Here is a 17,206-nt window from a genome sequence, read left to right as displayed (position 1 = left end):
GTCGATGGCGCTTACGCCATTATTAACGATGCTCCGATATAAATACAATGCCGCGTGACGCTGTGCGGCGTAAGCGCCATCGATAATAAGGTCCCTTTTCATAGAAAATGCCTCATATAGGAGATCAACAATAAAAATTTCATTATACATATGTAAATTTATTGTCATATATACGTATGTGTGCGTGATTTTGGTTAATATTGTACAACTACGCACACAACGTTTCATTATCTAAGGCACATTTGTTAATTTTATAAAAGACATCTCTAAATCACTAATTCAATATCGTGTAACTGGGTCATACAAATAAATTAGAATCTATCCTGTGGACATACCTAAATTTAAGTCCCCGGCAAGCTCGGATGAATAGCACCTTCCCATACAAACGTAGTTCCGCTCTCATTTTAAAACTACGTATTGGATTGTAATGAAACTTTGCACATACAATGAAATGAGGTATATCTCTGTCTGAAATTAGTTTATATGGCTCCAGTTTATAACACAAACGAAATAGAGCAAAAACAAGTTTTTTATGCAAAACTTAAATACGCTGTATTTTTTAACTATGGTATCTGAAGCTACATTAACTAATTACAGACATATACATTATCCTATTGTAAGTACAAAGTTTCAGAGCAATCTAGCTTGTCGTTTTAAAATGAGACCGGAACTACGTTTGTATGGAAAACCGAGCTTGCCGGAGACCCTTTAAGAGCTAAATCCTTATCAACATAAAGGAGTACTCAACTCCTTTTCTATTCACCAGTGTTAGGAAATCATTACTTACACAAGCGGTTAACTGTTGTCCACAGGAGTGACAAATTGTCAAATTTTGTTTTAAAATCTGTGTATAACCCAACTACGTTAATTTACCCCTTTCTAATAAATTCCCTAAATAACGTTACGGATAATGGTAATTTGGCCTACAAACTTTACCACGTTTTCTGACACTAACGCCATCTTTGGACGCAACGTACCAACACTAGTCGATTTTTACAACGTCATCGCTGGGCGTAACAGACATGACTAATCATAGAGTAACTTATACTAGAGCGGTACTGGCATAGTAAATTTTGTAACCCCAGTAAATTCACTGCCATCTGTCGACACACTTTAAACTAAAAATGAAGATTTATAAAAATACGATAAAATGTATTTAAATATGGATAAATGATTTTTTTATTTGCATTAATTATTTTTATATGATTTTGACCCATGTTCTTCCACTGGTATGCGTTAAAATTATAAATAACAAAAGAAACAGTCAACGCCCACTATACGAGTGTAGGCCAAAACTAGTGGCGCCATCTGATCGAGAATCAAATTTTCGTGATTTTCGAGGCACGTTTTTTCCTTAAACTGTATCCATCTATTACGGAGTTATATCTATCTTTGTGACTAATAAAGTGACAATTTGCCAACGCCATCTATCGGCTTAACAGAAGTGGCGTCAACAGCGGTCGACAAATCGTCAAGCGACAAGCAAAACTCACTAATTACTGTAAAATAATTAAACAAAAATCAACCTTATTCGGATAATAATACGGTTTACTATGGCTTTATTGTGGTGGTACTTAGTGACTTTTGCTTGTCACCCGACGAAATAGGGACCGTGGGTGTTGACGGGTCTGCCATGTTGTGGCCTGAATCGGAAACATAAACATGTACATTGCCAAAGCAAGTGCTACCATCTACCGTTCTCGTTTCCTTGCGCATAGTAGATTCTGCCATCTTGTGGGCTACATTGGAAGCATAAACTTCACATTTACGCCTCGCGACAAAAATCTGACGGCTTCTGTGCTGCCCCCTATAGTCCATGCACGCTCACTATAGACAACACCACTTCTCGACGAAACTCCTCCGTTCGGGTTTTCTCGGCTCCGTTCGGCTCAGCATTGCTCCGAGCAAGATAGGAAGGAAGACCACAGATGAGATAATGACTTGAGTTTTAATATTATTAATTTAATATTAGAAAGGGACAGCATGATTCGACCCTGAACCGCTGTCAAACTTCGGTGTTTTAGGAAGTTACCAGTCTGTACGGTAGTTTTTTTATTCTGTGGCAAAAGTAAAAACGCCATTTCTGATCAGTGACAGTTGCGGACCGTGCGTGTTGGAGGGTCATGCCATCTTGTGGCCTCAATCGGACACATAAACCGTACATCGACACTTCACTCCATAGCAAGTGCTGCCCTCTACATTTCACTTACGTTTTCTTGTTCATTGTAGGTTCTGAGGGCTACATTGGAAGCTTGACATTTACACTTCGCGCCAATAAGAAGGGGGCTCCTGTGCTGCCCCCTACAGATCATGCTCCGTATTAAGCGCAGTTCTCTGAACTCCGTCCGAAAGTGTGGCTATTTATAGCTCCTCATAGAACGCTAGCCGAGTGTTGGTGGAGCCCTGCCTTAACCTTCGGAGCGTGGAGTATTTGGTGTCGCCCGCTTTTGCTTGCGCTTCGTGTATCCTGAAATAAGAGATGTGTAGGTACGTGAGTCAAAAATCTTCGAAGCTTGCGTTACGTAATATTTGAACACCCCCTTATTGATACAGCGGAGAGCAGTACATAGTAAATAAATAAATATACGAAGTGGCTAAAAAATAAGTGCATTCCCGTTGCCAGGGAGGTTTTGGGATTATACTGAGCAACTTTTACTATGGGATCACCCACGAAATAGCAAAAAAAAAATTAACCTCCCATACAAAATGGACTAGACAATTTTTTTTTCGCGATTTCGGGGTCGGTCCCATAGTAAAATTTACTCAGTATAATCTCAAAACCTCCCTGGCAAAGGGAATGCACTTATTTTTTTGCCACCCTGTATAATGACCTGTCAAGTGTCGCCGCGTCGCGCTCCACCCGCAGTACAGTGAACTCGCAACGTAGCGACTCCAACTGCTGTTGGAGGTGCTTGGACTTCGCTAGATACTCCACTCTGAAAATTATTAGTTATTTAGTAAACTAACCATTATTTTCTCCAATATGCTCGGAAATGTTCGCCTAAGCGCCACATGCACCATCCCACTAAACCGGCGTTAACCGGTTAAATCCAGTGTTAAATTGTACTGGTAACCATGGTAACTCCAGGTTTAATTTAACCCAGGTACAATTTTTAATATGTAGAGCTATGTTTTTCCGGGTAGATTTATTGTATTCTGAGTCAATTGGGGAGGCGAAAGAGGTATTCCGGGCAGATTTATTGAATTCTGATTCGATTCGGGAGTTACGTTAGAAACGGTAGGCGAAATCAAAAATATGTATACATATTTTCCCTAGGAGCTAAAATACGATTTTTGCCCCGCTTTGCAAGTCTGAAGCACTTTTAGAGCATGAGAAGTGAAAATCATTGTATTTTGGTATTTTGTTTACCAGTTTCATATGCCATACCTAAGTGTCATGTCATAATTATCGCGTGGAACAATTTCAAAAGCAATAATGATACTTGGGATACATTTCAACAGCCATATAACTAAGTAGGCCATACATATATTTTTCCATAAATTAGCTAAAAATAAACCTAATGAGAGCACCCTGCAGTAAACGTAGTCTTGTCTGTCTTACCCCTAGAGTGTTTTTGCAAAGTCGAGCGAGAAACCGGTCGCTGAGGGACCCTAGTTAAGCAGTCAATATGTAGAGCATATTGTAACAGTAACTCACCGCTCCTTCTCGATCTCCCTGGAGAGGCGGTGTATGTGCGGGTCGTCGGAGTCGTCGGGCACGAGCAGGCACGAGGTGAGCTCGGGCTCCGCGGCCCCGTTCACCGGCGGCGCCCCCAGCTCGGCGGGGAGGGAGGATGTGGAGGGGAACAGGCTCGATGGCACTGTGCTTGATGACTGCAACAACAATTAGAAGGTATGTATTGAAACACTGTACATAAGACAGGTTAAGACACAAAGGCGACCGGTCTGGCCTAGTGGGTAGTGACCCTGCCTGCGAAGCCGATGGCCCCGGGTTCGAATCCCGGTAAGGGCATTTATTTGTGTGAGGAGCACAGATATTTGTTCCTGAGTCATGGGTGTTTTCTATGTATTTAAGTATTTATATATTATATATATCGTTGTTTGAGTCCCCATAACACAAGCCTCCTTGGGCTCACCGCGGGACTTAGTCAATTTGTGTGAGAATGTCCTATAATATTTATTTATATATTTAAAAGGCGAACTTATCCCTGTAAGGGATCTCTTCCAGTAAGTAGAAGGTTTTTAAAAGATATCCTACAAAAACATAAGCAAATTGAATAGTCGCCGATAGTGGTGTAATTTTTTTTACATGCAATAAAAATTCGCGGAATCCCATCGTAAAAAAAAACACAAATAAATATACAAACAAACAATCACTTATATGATGACCCTGACAAGATTCGAATCTAGAATCTTCTAACAAAGTATTTCTAACAGTCCAGTATGTGGTGGTAGCGACCCCGCCCCGGGCCCTGCACTCTCAGCTACTCTGGCTGAAACTAACTCTGCTTTTAGTCAGTCTACCTCTGACTCTTCAAGTAGTGACTTGTAGGGGAACAAGTATAGCATGTAAATCCTTACATGACGACCCTGACAAGATTCGAATCTAGAATCTTAAGTATTACTTACAGTAATAGTAGGTGGCGGTAGTGATCCAGCACCAGCTCTGCTTAAGAAATTCAACAGTTTATCCTTAGCCTGTTTCTCAGCGACTCTGGCTGAGACTAATTCTGCTTTCAACCTGTCTGCTTCGGCGGCGCGTTTTTCCGACTCTTCGACCAGGCGAGCCGTGAGGAATTCCGCTTCGCGGGTCTTACGTTCTAGGTGGACCTGTAATGAGTATATTTTAGTAAGTTTCTTAAAGAACATAATTATAATCTGGCCAGCAGTGTGTCATAAAAATGTAAAGCAAAAAAAAATATGGCAATACTCTCGCGAAGTGGAGAGGTGTATTTTTGGGTAACAAATACTACGAATAAAATTGAATCGCCGAGATACAAATCATTCTTATGTCTAAAGGAATTTTGAACTTGCCGATAGTTATCTGCAAGTTTCTTCAGTTCTGAACACTTTTTAGGGTTCCGTACCCAAAGGGTAAAAACGGGACCCTATTACTAAGACTCCGCTATCCATTTGTCCGTCTGTCTGTCACCAGGCTGTATCTCATGAACCGTGATAGCTAGACAGTTTAAATTTTCACAGATGATGTATTTCTGTTGCCGCTATAACAACGAATACAAAAAAGTACGGAACCCTCGGTGCGCGAGTCCGACTCGCACTTGGCCGGTTTTTTTCTGAAATATAGGTATAGACTTTAGTCGGACTTATACCTTTTCCTCCTCGGTCCGTATAGCTGATAGCCTCAGACGAGCGTTATCCCGTTCGGCGTCTGCTGCCTTCTGTGCTAATAGAGATGCTTCTTCTTCGGCCACTCGTCCTTTTTCTGCTAATAGCTCTGCTGTTTCTTCTGAACGGTGCTGGGAACGAAATAATATTGGTTATAAATAGTTATTACACGTATGTGCAAGTGTTTGTTTTTAAAAATATCTTTAAAAAAAATTAAGGACTGTATAGCAATTAAGGCTCGGAAACCGGTTAAATTTCCACACCGTTATCACTTGGCGCAAAACCTTAAAATTTCGACCGAAAACCTTTTATTTTAAATCGGTTTTTAGGAGAACATTTCTATTAAGTTCTTGTTAGATTAACCGGTTTAGAACACTAAAAGCCGGTTTCTTTATATGTCGGTGTATTTGTTTATGCTGCACATCACCAGGCCGGCCGGGCGTTTAGTCACTTGGCAAATAAACCGGTTTATTTAGGTTACACTTACAATAAAGTTCTTAAAACGTTCGCGTTCTTATGAAAGCTCGGAGGAAAACCGAAATAAACCGGTATTTATACCGGTTCTAAGGTTATAGGGTGAAATCAGAATAACTTTTTTATGCAGTATTCTTTTATAATTTATTTATTTAATTGTCCTAAGACATATATTGTCTTAAAATTAGACTTGGCATCTGGTTTTAGAATTCTAGCTGCTAGCAAGTCCTTACCAGTGCTTCGTTGGCTAACCGGATCTCTTCCTGATACTGCAATAGCCTCTGTTCCATCGCGGCTCGTTCCCTTTCGGCCGCCTCTCGTAGTTGCTTTTCGCGCGCTAGCTTATTTCGCTCGATTTGTCGGCGCTAAAAAAGATTTGGATTTATAATTATTTTTTTATAATAGACCACAATAGATAGATAATATAGATGTAATATAGGTATAATAGGTAAATGTTGCTGGTGAAGTATGCATGTGCTTCTTAGTTACTAAGTTCATCTTTTGTACCATATTTTATGCAAAATAAAGATATTTGATATTTATTTGAATCTGAGGGTGACAGACGAAACAAGAAAATGGAAATTTCGTTATCTCTGTCACTCTTGCATATTAGAGCGATAAAGAGGCAGATAGCGAAATTTCGGATTCGCGTTTCCCGGTAGGTCCTCTGTAAACAAACCGCCTTGATGCATCAATGTCATATTTTATTATCTCTGAAAACTTGTCAAAAACCTGTTAAAGGTACAGTATGTATAAGTTACTCTATGGTTTACTAAAAAGGCTAGTCCTGCAATCTGGTGGCAGAAAATTGCAGTAATATCCCCTATTATGATACCTATGTAGTTGAAATTGATATTTACGATAATTAATTTTGAAACGTATTTGACCTACTGACTGCGACAATACGAATCATTCTCGAATTATATTTACCTAGAATTAAAATTAAACTTTTTTGAAAGAAGAGACACTAAAATAATTGCGTGTTTGTATACTATTATGTCCTAATCATCGAACAATATTTTCGAGAAACATTATGAATTAAAAATACACTTTAGAAAATTAGTTCTTAGAGTTAGACCAAGATAAGTTTGCAACGATTTTGATTGCACACGCAGTGCAAGTGTCATTTATACTTCATAACTTCTTAAAAGCAGGGATCGTATACCGGTATCATAGAGTAACTGATACTAGAGCGGTACTGTCATAGTAAATTTTGTAACCCCAGTAAATTCACTGCCATCTGTCGACACACTTTAAAACTAAAAATGAAGATTTATAAAAATACGATAAAATGTATTTAAATATAGATAAATGGTTTTTTTATTTGCATTAATTATTTTTATGATTTTGACACATGTTCTGTCACTGATATGCGTTAAAATTGTTAAATAACAAACGAAACCGTCAACGCCATCTATACGACAGTTGGAAGCTAGTAGCGCCCTCTGAACGAGAATCAAATTTTCTTGATTTTCGAGGCACGTTTTTTCCTTAGACTGTATCCATCTATTACGGAGTTATATCTATCTTTGCCGGTATTTATTTGTATGGGAACGCGAACGGTATTTTTTCGTTCTTTGTTAATTATTTCATTTCTAATTGGACAATCTAATACGAAGTCGTTACCTAAAAACACAACTGAGACCTACATTTCGAGTATAAAGTAATTCGAAATATATATGTCGGAGAATGACTGAATTGTGCCATCTATCGCCTTTCATAGGCGTTATCGCGCAATCTTTGACAAATAGAGCAAACTAGGATGTTACAGTACATCTGAGTGGCGTTCGACGCAGTTCCACCAAGTCGTCATAGAGTGCGCTGGGCTGCCTAAACAATAGAATCGAGAACAAATGAAGTGATGCTGTCAATCAAATGAATCTGCTGATGAGCACGAACGGGAGGAGATGACGACGTTGGCGGTTCCTGGGTCTAATCCACTGGTTTGCTTTGGATAAGAAATGTAATGTGCTGTGATTTGTAAACAGTCTTGTCTAGTAAAGACTGTGAGTTGAATATCGTATTTCATTGAAAGCCCTCGTCATCCACGATTTAAGGTTCTGATGCGCTGCCGATAGTAAGATACGCCCACGATTCCGACATATAGTTATTTCGAAGTTTTTGCAAAAAACCGGTTCCGATATCTGCATAGAAGTTTGACGTTTAAAATAACACTTGCACTACGTGTGCTATCAAAATACATCACTTTTGTTACCAAAACGACTATTTATTTCGGTACTATGTAGCGGAATTATCACTACTGCTACTCGACACTAGATGTCACGTGTGTCGCAACTGACGAAAAGTGTATTGCTCAATAATTTACAACTAATATTACAAGCACCAGGAGTTAAAAATAGAGTTCCGATTAATTCGATTATAATATTAGCTGAAAATTGTTGAGCATTAGACTTTCCGTTCGTCGCGACATCTATTGTCGAGTAGCAGTACTGATAATTCCGCTACTTGACGCTAGATGTCGGCTACGAAAATAATAGTCGTTTCGGTTACAAAACTGATGTATGGAGTGAGGACTATGCTTACTAATTGTGACGTTTTCAGCCAAAAGGTACCAAATTGTCGCTCGTCGATAAGGTTGATTTCGAATTGAAGCTATATGGAAGTAGCGCCATATTGACAACCGACAATAAGTACCCTTTTGGTTGAAAATGGCATAATTTCTATATGGTCTAACTACCTGTTTCTCCTCTTTGGCTTGAGCTTTCATCTGCTGAACCTCCATCGTATCAGGTTTCCGGCGACGCATGTATAGATCATGATTTCCGATACATAAGTCAAGGATCTGAAATAATTAAAATGTAATAGGCTAGATGACAAATTTTCATTAATGGTATCAATCAATCAGCAATACAAAAGTCAGAAATGATAGTCAAAGTCCGACAGTCGTATTTCACTCGCGAAACGCTTCTAACAAAACGATAAGTGAACGTGACGTCAAGTTCACTGAGAGCCCATTTTGAATGTATGGACAAAATAAGAAAATTGCGTTTTTGTCGGTGAAATATTGCGTTTATGTATATAGTTGATATACAATATTTTTTTGGATATAACGTAAGGAATCGAATGGTACCCTTACTTTTTTCCTTTTTGGAAGTTGAAAAATTACTTAAATTTTAAAACTTTCAAGTCCTGTATTTTTGTATTATTTCCATATAGTATTTTAATATCCACATTATTGTTATAAATTGCTCATTTGCTATCTAGTTTACTTGATTTTGTTATAAATATGTTTATTCATAAGGGCGTTAGGATATACTTTTATATACTAAATCAAACTTAAACACTTAACAGTTAAAATAGTACCTAGCCTAGGTAATTAATGCACATAAACTACTTTTTGAGAAAAAAAAACTACAATATCAAATTTTTAACTACCTATGCAATAAATTAAAATTAATCAAATAAGTGAAAATAGATACCGATCCTCGTGAAATTTTGTTAGCAGGTTCGCCAGGTACATATAATTTGTATGTCGTTTTCTTCTTTGGCAATTTAAAAAAACCGGCCAAGTGCGAGTCGGACTCGCGCACGAAGGGTTCCGTACCATTACGGAAAAAAACAGCAAAAAAAATCACGTTTGTTGTATGGGAGCCCAGTTTAAATATTTATATTATTCTGTTTTTAGTATTTGTTGTTATAGCGGCAATAGAAATACATCATCTGTGAAAATTTCACCTGTCTAGCTATCACGGTTCATGAGATACAGCCTGGTGACAGACAGACAGACAGACGGACAGCGGAGTCTTAGTAATAGGGTCCCGTTTTTACCCTTTGGGTAAGTAAACCTAAAAAGAGTGAAAACGGATAGGTATACAAGATTTTCTGTTTAGTTGGGGATTCCAGTCTTCCCAATTTAGCCGTGGCAAAATGCCAGACAGAGGATGAATTTTTAATTTCAGATTTGTTTTGTACCTATTTACCTAACGAGATTATGTTACTAAATTAAATCTATACTCTCCTAAAATCAATGCATATGTCTTCATACGGTGTACATATTCCCATATATTAGTTAGCATTCAACTAATTGCTTAATTCAACTCACCAATTTATTCATTCCCTTGGGCGAGAAGAATATAAAATTATTAGCCGCCTTGTCTACAAACTTGATGATAAATTTCTTGTCGTCGAACGATATATGTTTTATCTCCGACCACGGGAAAGTAGTTTTTGGCATTAGCTTGTTGTCCTTCTCGTATATATTGAGACCTAGCGCTGTCACGCCGAGGTAGAGGTCTGTGTCTTTCTTGTTCTGAAATATGTATATAATATGGGTTAACTTTTGGTAGTATCAAAGAGAATATATGTGGTATTTTCTATAAAAAGGGACCTTATTGTCGATAGCGCTTACGCCATTATAAACTATGCTCCAATATAAATACAATGCCGCGCGACGCTGTGCGGCGTAAGCGCCGTCGACAATAAGGTCCCTTTTCATAGAAAATGCCCCATATAGGATAGAGGGGTACTGTCATAGTAAATTTTGTAGTCACAGTAAATTTACTGCCATCTACACGATTAAAACTAAAAATAAAAATATAATATATATATATATATATATATATGGATAAATGATTTTTTGTAATTTGGATTTATTAGTTTTATATGATTTTGACCCATGTTCTTTCACTGATATGTGTTAAAATTGTTAAATAACAAACGAAACCGTCAGCGCCATCTAAACGAGAATATGTTGGTGGTAGCGCCATCTGTGCGAGAATCAAATTTTCTTGATTTCCGAGGCACGCTTTTTTTCTTAGACTTTATTCATCTTATACGGAGTTACATAGATCTTTGGTAGTATAGGCAAAGACATAGGTAACTCCGTATAAAATGATAAAATGAATAAAATTTACTGCGACAATAACCCTCTATACTATCTATTCTCTTTGGTATAGGCAGATTAATTGACTGATAAAACGTGTAAAGTCTAAGACCAATTTCGTGATTAGAAATTTACAGCTGATTTATGTATGTATGTAAACACTTTATTGTACATAAGACAAATTACAAACACTAATAAAAAACAAAAATAAATACAATGTACAAAGGCGAACTTATCCCTTTAAGGGATCTCTTCCAGTCAACTTTAGATTAGATTTAGATTGTGATATACGGCTTATGCGGTTTGGCTGTCAAAAAAAATTACGATTGACAATACAGTGACTTAACACAAAACATACGATGCCGTAAAGCGCCATCTACTTTAGCTGACAAACTTGAAGGCAAGTTTTTTTCTTAGACTTTCACATCTTAATTGAATCAATGAGTATATTAGGTATGATTTACAAATAAATAAACAATATCTTGCACAACGAAGCGTAGATTCACAAGAATGTGTCCTATATTTTGGTGCACTTCGTTGTGTTTAAATATTTTTGCACTTTTTCATGATTGTACAAATGGCTCTTCAAAGTTTACTTACATTGATAGAGAAATAGTTGACACCGTACATGTCCAAGTCTTGTGCTATTTTCAGGTACTCCATTTCAGCCTCGTCCCGCGACATACCCTTGTGGTCCGCGTACCTAAATCAAATTTAGCAATTAGGTTATCATTATTAGCACTCAGAATATTGTTGGGGCTGCCCACATGGTGCAGTGCATCACTCATGTTCACCGAGGCCCATACAGACGATTTTCACGCGGTTATACGAAAGAAAATCGTCTCGATGATGGGCAGGCTTAGGGGCGGTACCAACAGCATTCTGGAGGTCATTATAGAGAGGATTGAGAATCCTATACTGGCGCATTGGATTCGCTAAGTTATAGGTTTTCGTAAATTTAGAAAATAGGTTATGTATATATAGTTGTAGTATCATGTACAAATTTAACATTAGTTCTTAAGTTATACTAACAAAATATGGATGTGAATCTGAAATAAATGTATTCAATTCAATTCAAAATTCAATTAGTTAATTTTTCATAACACTTATACATAAATCGTAACATTCCATGTAGGCGCAGACAGTAAGTCTCGGTTGCACCAAACTGTTTGTCATTTTTTGAAATAACGCTAAATTTTATTGTATGGAAAGTTTCATAGTAAACCGCCGCGGCTGGCCGGGTGACGTTGATCAGTCTGTCAAGTGCGGATGGTGCAACTGGCACTAAGTGTAGCATACAAGTATTGATACACATTAGGGCCTGTTTCGTATTTATTGTGAGTTCATACATTTGCTACTTGCGTTTAGTGTACTTACTCTGCAGCCACTTTTTCCCGTATCGACCTCGACTCAAATACTTTAACCCTTGAATGCATAGTGATGTATGTATGTACACAACAAAAAACATATAATTTTATGCATAATTAGGTAAAATCTATTTAGTCCTGTATAATTATTTTGATTGTAAATTAATACGCTTTCCGTTGTTTTATTCAAATTTGCGCAGTATTTAAGTTTAAAAAAATTACATTTCTTTTAACACGAAATGGCGGAAAATTGGAAAAATTTGATGATTTTTAGTATGTAATTTAGGCGGTTTTTTCGGGGTTTGTAATTATTTATATTTAAAATCTTTATTATAGGTATATTACAAATAGTATAAATTTCTAATGGTAGTAAGATTTTTGATATATCTTTTACCAATAATTGTATAAATTTACATAAATTATTATTTACCCTATGTAACTTCTAATACTGGTTAAGCAGTGAAAATCGATGTTTTAATTTTTATTTTTATTTTTCCTAGAATCAGTAAACAATTATGTAAGACATATATTAATTCCAGGCAAAAAGAAAAAATCATGCATTTAAGGGTTAATATATCAAGCTAAAAATTACCTTAACTGTAACAATACTCGAATAACCACTCAAAACTTTTTAAAGCGATAATTAGCGCGTATAATAGCCCCTTAATTCATTATGCAGTTCTATGATAATGACAAATACCCTCCCCCCCCCCCCCTTACGACCTAGATCTTTATTCCATGTGAGCTTTTCTCACAAGAACTATTCTAGACATACCTTTTTCAGGCGAGAATATTGTTTTTATGAAGGTCTGTTTGTATCGCTTCTAAATTTTTGTACATTGTGTACAACATATGTAACATGCATATTATGACTGTTTGTGTTCTAAATAAAATAAATAGGGTATGTGGGTAAATGTAACTAAGTGAAACTGATATGTGTATCGATTCACAAATCAGTTAGTTTGTAAATCAGTATCGTTGCGACGTTGCAGTAATATTATACAGATTTATTCCTCGCAATCAGTATAGGAATGCACCAGGCGTATATTGCAGTGATTGCATAACGATATGCGACGTTTTCAACCAAAAGGTACCACATTGTCGCTTGTCGATAAGGTTGATTTCTAATTGAAGCTATATGGAAATAGCGCCTTACTGACAAGCGCCAATAAGTACCCTTTTGGTTGAAAATGGCACATATTATCGGACATCATAAAAACCTTAACATAGAGAGAATCTAAACTAGAGATCGGATTTTTACAAGCTTTTATTTAACTAGCCCTGTTAGTATGTATGTTATTTTGTTAGTGTAGGTCAAATCTTGGAAGCTAAATTTGACCCACTTCCCGATTTCCGATTGAGCTGAATTTTTTTCATACATATGTAAATCGGATGACAATGCAATATTGTGATGACATGGAGCTGATCTGATGATGGAGACAGGAGGTGGCCATGGGAACTCTGATAAAACAACGCAAACTAATTGTGTTTGGGGTTGTTAGAATTGTCTCGATGAGTATTAGTTGCCTGTGGTAAAAAAACCGGCCAAGTGCGAGTCGGACTCGCGCACCGAGGGTTCCGTACTTTTTAGTATTTGTTGTTATAGCGGCAATAGAAATACATCATCTGTGAAAATGTCAACTAGCTATCACGGTTCATGAGATACAGCCTGGTGACAGACAGACAGACGGACAGCGGAGTCTTAGTAATAGGGTCCCGTTTTTACCCTTTGAGTACGGAACCCTAAAAAGTACACAAAAGTACAAATGATATTTTTGACAATAACTTATTTACCATATTTTAATCCTGTCCTCCCACATCTCAGGGGTCATCTGGTACTGGTCGATGACCCGTTGCGGCAGCAGGTCTTCACTGGCCAGCATGCCGGGCTTATAAGCGGTCTCGTCGTAGTCTCCATACTGTACACACACAACATCTGTATTCAATATTCCACATTTTAATCGAAAACAACATTTTGACAAGAATCTGCGTAAGTTCAGGTTTCAGGTCCATTATTTACATGAGGTGTTTAGGAGGAGGGGATCGAGTGGGCACGGGGGTGAGAATTTCGGAAAATATAAAGTTACTTTATAGCAAGAAAATGTCTAAATTTATGTGTTTTGGTACGTATTTAGGACGAAAAGTCGCCAATTATGAGATGGCAAAAGCAGCTTATGGGTCTCCGGCAAGCTCGGTTCTACATACAAACGTAGTTCCGCTCTTATTTTAAAACGACTAGCTAGATTACTCTGAAACTTTGTACTTACAATAGGATAATGTTTATCTATGTCTGTAATTAGTTTATGTAGCTTCAAATACAGCGAATTTAAGTTTTTCATACAAAACTTGTTTTCTCGTTTGTTTTATAAACTGGAGCTATATAAACTTATTTCAGACCTAGATATACCCCATGTCATTGTATGTGCAAAGTTTCATTACAATCCAACACGTAGTTTTAAAATGAAAGCGGAACTACGTTTGTATGGGAAGTTCATATTCCATGGCCAGTCATATTCAAAATATTTTTATTGGAATGCTACGAAATCCTTTCGTCCTTTTTGTGTGATTTTTTTGGAATTGTTGTGTTATAATAAATTAATCTGCAATATGACGAAAGCCAAATAAAATCTTGTCCGGGTATACAATTTTGAAAAAGCTAGACGAAAATGCGTCTACAGGTTGCTTCATTATCAAGGCAAAATAAGACATACCTTGGCCTGCACAGCGTAGCTAGCAAGTAGCACTGAAGCCTCTGGCGGGCAGTATATATCCATGCTCAGGATCGCCTGCTTGACCTGGAGGAACAGTAGATGCTGTGTGACTTCCTGGATGAGCTCCTCGGCGACATCCTCGGGGTACAGCTTGCAGAGTAGCATGAATGGTGTGCCCGGCATTTGGGAGACACATTGGTCTTGTACTGTAAGAGGAAGAACATGTGTTGTACTGGATTTACACATCCGATACTCATGTACTTATACTGACCGCGATATGGACCGTGATTACAATTTGTATTATTTGAGTACGATTATGACCATGATTGTTTTTTAAATGCAATTTGTTTACTCCGAAATCAAGCAAAGTTACTATCCGGTATCCAGGTGGATAGTTGGTCATTATCGGTTACCCGGCAGGATATTAAAATCAGGGCCGGATAGGCTGGACACCAGATATACCCGAATATCTGGTGCATCTCTAGTAGTATATTATTGCAGGTGACTTTACTGCTAGGTTACAACTGCTTATAATAATTAGTGACGTTTCAAATTAATTGCGAACTTACCTCTTTTGTCTAATTTGAGCCAGCTTATGAAATGTTTGGTATCCTCGAATTGAAGCCCGAAAAACCATGTTTCCCGTAGCCCTATCGTTCTGCAGACTAGGTCAAACAAGTCCCTTCCTGTTGCTCGCCACTGCATGAAAAAATTGTTTATAATGTAGGGTTGGAGAGAGAAATTGAGATCAAGTATTTCAAGTATTGTCCGCGCCAATTCCGTGCATTCGGAGGTCGAGGAAGTGGGGGGTATGCGCCGCGCCCGTACGTACAAAATGACACCAGTCACCATCACTCTGTCATGACGCCCAACATTCCTAACATTCCTCAGCCGTGCACGGAATTCGCGCGCGGACAGTAAGTACTCTGCTGAATCTGGGACTATTGTAGTATTCAAATGTAATTATTGTTTGTTTGTCTTTCTCAAATGTATTGTCTTGTGTGACAAATAAATTGAATCTGGTTCAAGTTTAACCCTAGATACCACAATACCCACCTTCAACATGTTAATACAAATTTGGATGAGAAGGCTTGATGGATGGATCATTTATAAAAATGTACGATTCAAATTGAGAATTCGTATAAATACTTTAATATTTAGGTTTACATAATTTGTGACGTTTTCAACCAAAAGGTACCACATTGTCGCTAGTTGATAAGATTGATTTCTAATAGGGTATTTGACTGTATTTAAAATAAATTATTTTTCACCATGCATGAAATAAAGCACCAAAAGATTTATAGAGAAGCGTAGACAGCAGTTATTTTTAGACACAATTTCTATTTTAAAACCTGTATAAAAAATATAAAGAGTAGGTAATTTGATTGTGACGTCACATGCTAGTGTTTCATAGAAATTCCATACTAGCAAAATCGTTTTGACAGTTCGAAAAAAGAAACTGATTTGACTAGTAGTCAAATACCCTATTGAAGCTATATGGAAATAGCGCCTTACTGACAAGCGACAATAAGTACCCTTTTGGTTGAAAATGGCACATTTAATTAAGGAAACTGTAAGTCTACAATATTAGTAACTACTATTGTGTCTAATGTAACATATACGATACTGTTTGTTTCTTAATAAATAAATTAACAAATAACCATACAAGTTTTTACCGTTTGTCTTGTATAATTGATATCAAGTCACCTTTAAAGTACTAATACCATATGCATGCTTATTGATAAAACAACATATAAAATGAACCCTGTTGTTGCCAGAAACAGTGACAAAGCATGATCTCCTAATGTAAACTATGTTTGTTTTGCTTATAAAAAAAATAAGATAAAAAAAAAAAAACTATGTTTGTTTATGTCATTCATTTTCATCACATAAATCAAACCAGTGTAATGAGTAAACACTGCCCTGTTTTCGCCGTGTATACCCGATAAATTGTCACTCCTGTGCACTAATTCACAGGACCTGTACTCGCACGGTGACTCATAGTGAACCTATTGTACTAATTCCTTAATTACCAAATGGCCAAACAATAACATAGGCCTAAAAGTTGACATCTCACCTCAAGGTTGAATTCCAATTCAGCATCCAATGTACACACCTTCACTGGAAAGGATTTAGACGCCTTCTTTCTTCTAAAAGGCGGCATTTTTACATCACATAGTTCATTTACTCCTTAACAAAACATCAACCTATAGGTTAGGAGTTCTACGGCGAATTAACTAATTGCACGGCAATGGTTACCTTTTACGTAACGAGCACTCGACTGAGGAATGCGTGTAATTTCACATTACGTACTATTTCCAGCGGTTATTATTTACAAACAAGAAAAACGCAATGAAACAGGGAGTACATACGATATACGAAAGAAAAATTGAGTACTTTACGTTCCGTTCCGGGTCACTTCAATTACCATTTCCTGTCATTACAAAGTTAACGCCTTTTGCGTGATAAGGACTTTTATATTTAAAAAAATATTTTATTTACAC

The 17,206-nt window shown here is 37.2% G+C and overlaps 1 protein-coding gene across 1 annotated transcript; it reads right to left on the bottom strand.

Annotated features, from left to right (window-relative positions):
- Nucleotides 1-81: 81 nt before the first annotated feature.
- LOC134749917 (merlin) lies at nt 82-17,127 on the bottom strand. Its single transcript, XM_063684932.1, has 13 exons — nt 16,780-17,127; nt 15,272-15,401; nt 14,703-14,908; nt 13,786-13,910; nt 11,225-11,327; nt 9,845-10,051; nt 8,480-8,584; nt 6,015-6,146; nt 5,292-5,438; nt 4,591-4,791; nt 3,659-3,834; nt 2,832-2,936; nt 82-2,467 (listed from the first exon to the last, which is right to left on the bottom strand). Exons 1-13 carry the CDS (start codon nt 16,864-16,866, stop codon nt 2,362-2,364), a joined length of 1,830 nt encoding a protein of 609 aa, XP_063541002.1. The 5' UTR covers nt 16,867-17,127; the 3' UTR covers nt 82-2,361.
- Between the last annotated feature and the right edge of the window lie 79 nt (nt 17,128-17,206).

Source organism: Cydia strobilella, chromosome 19 (assembly GCF_947568885.1).
Source record: "Cydia strobilella chromosome 19, ilCydStro3.1, whole genome shotgun sequence".
NCBI lineage: Eukaryota > Metazoa > Arthropoda > Insecta > Lepidoptera > Tortricidae > Cydia > Cydia strobilella.
Note: the sequence above shows the minus strand (reverse complement) of the source record. Positions and strands in the feature narration are given on the sequence as shown.

Coding starts and splice junctions, on each gene's coding strand:
- LOC134749917 (XM_063684932.1), bottom strand. CDS start 16,866: ATGCCGCCTTTTAGAAGAAAGAAGGCGTCTAAATCCTTTCCAGTGAAG. Junction 8,585..9,844: donor CCAAGGGAATGAATAAATTG/GTGAGTTGAATT, acceptor TAATTATTTCAG/ATCCTTGACTTATGTATCGG. Junction 2,468..2,831: donor GACGCGGCGACACTTGACAG/GTCATTATACAG, acceptor CTCTTATTTCAG/GATACACGAAGCGCAAGCAA.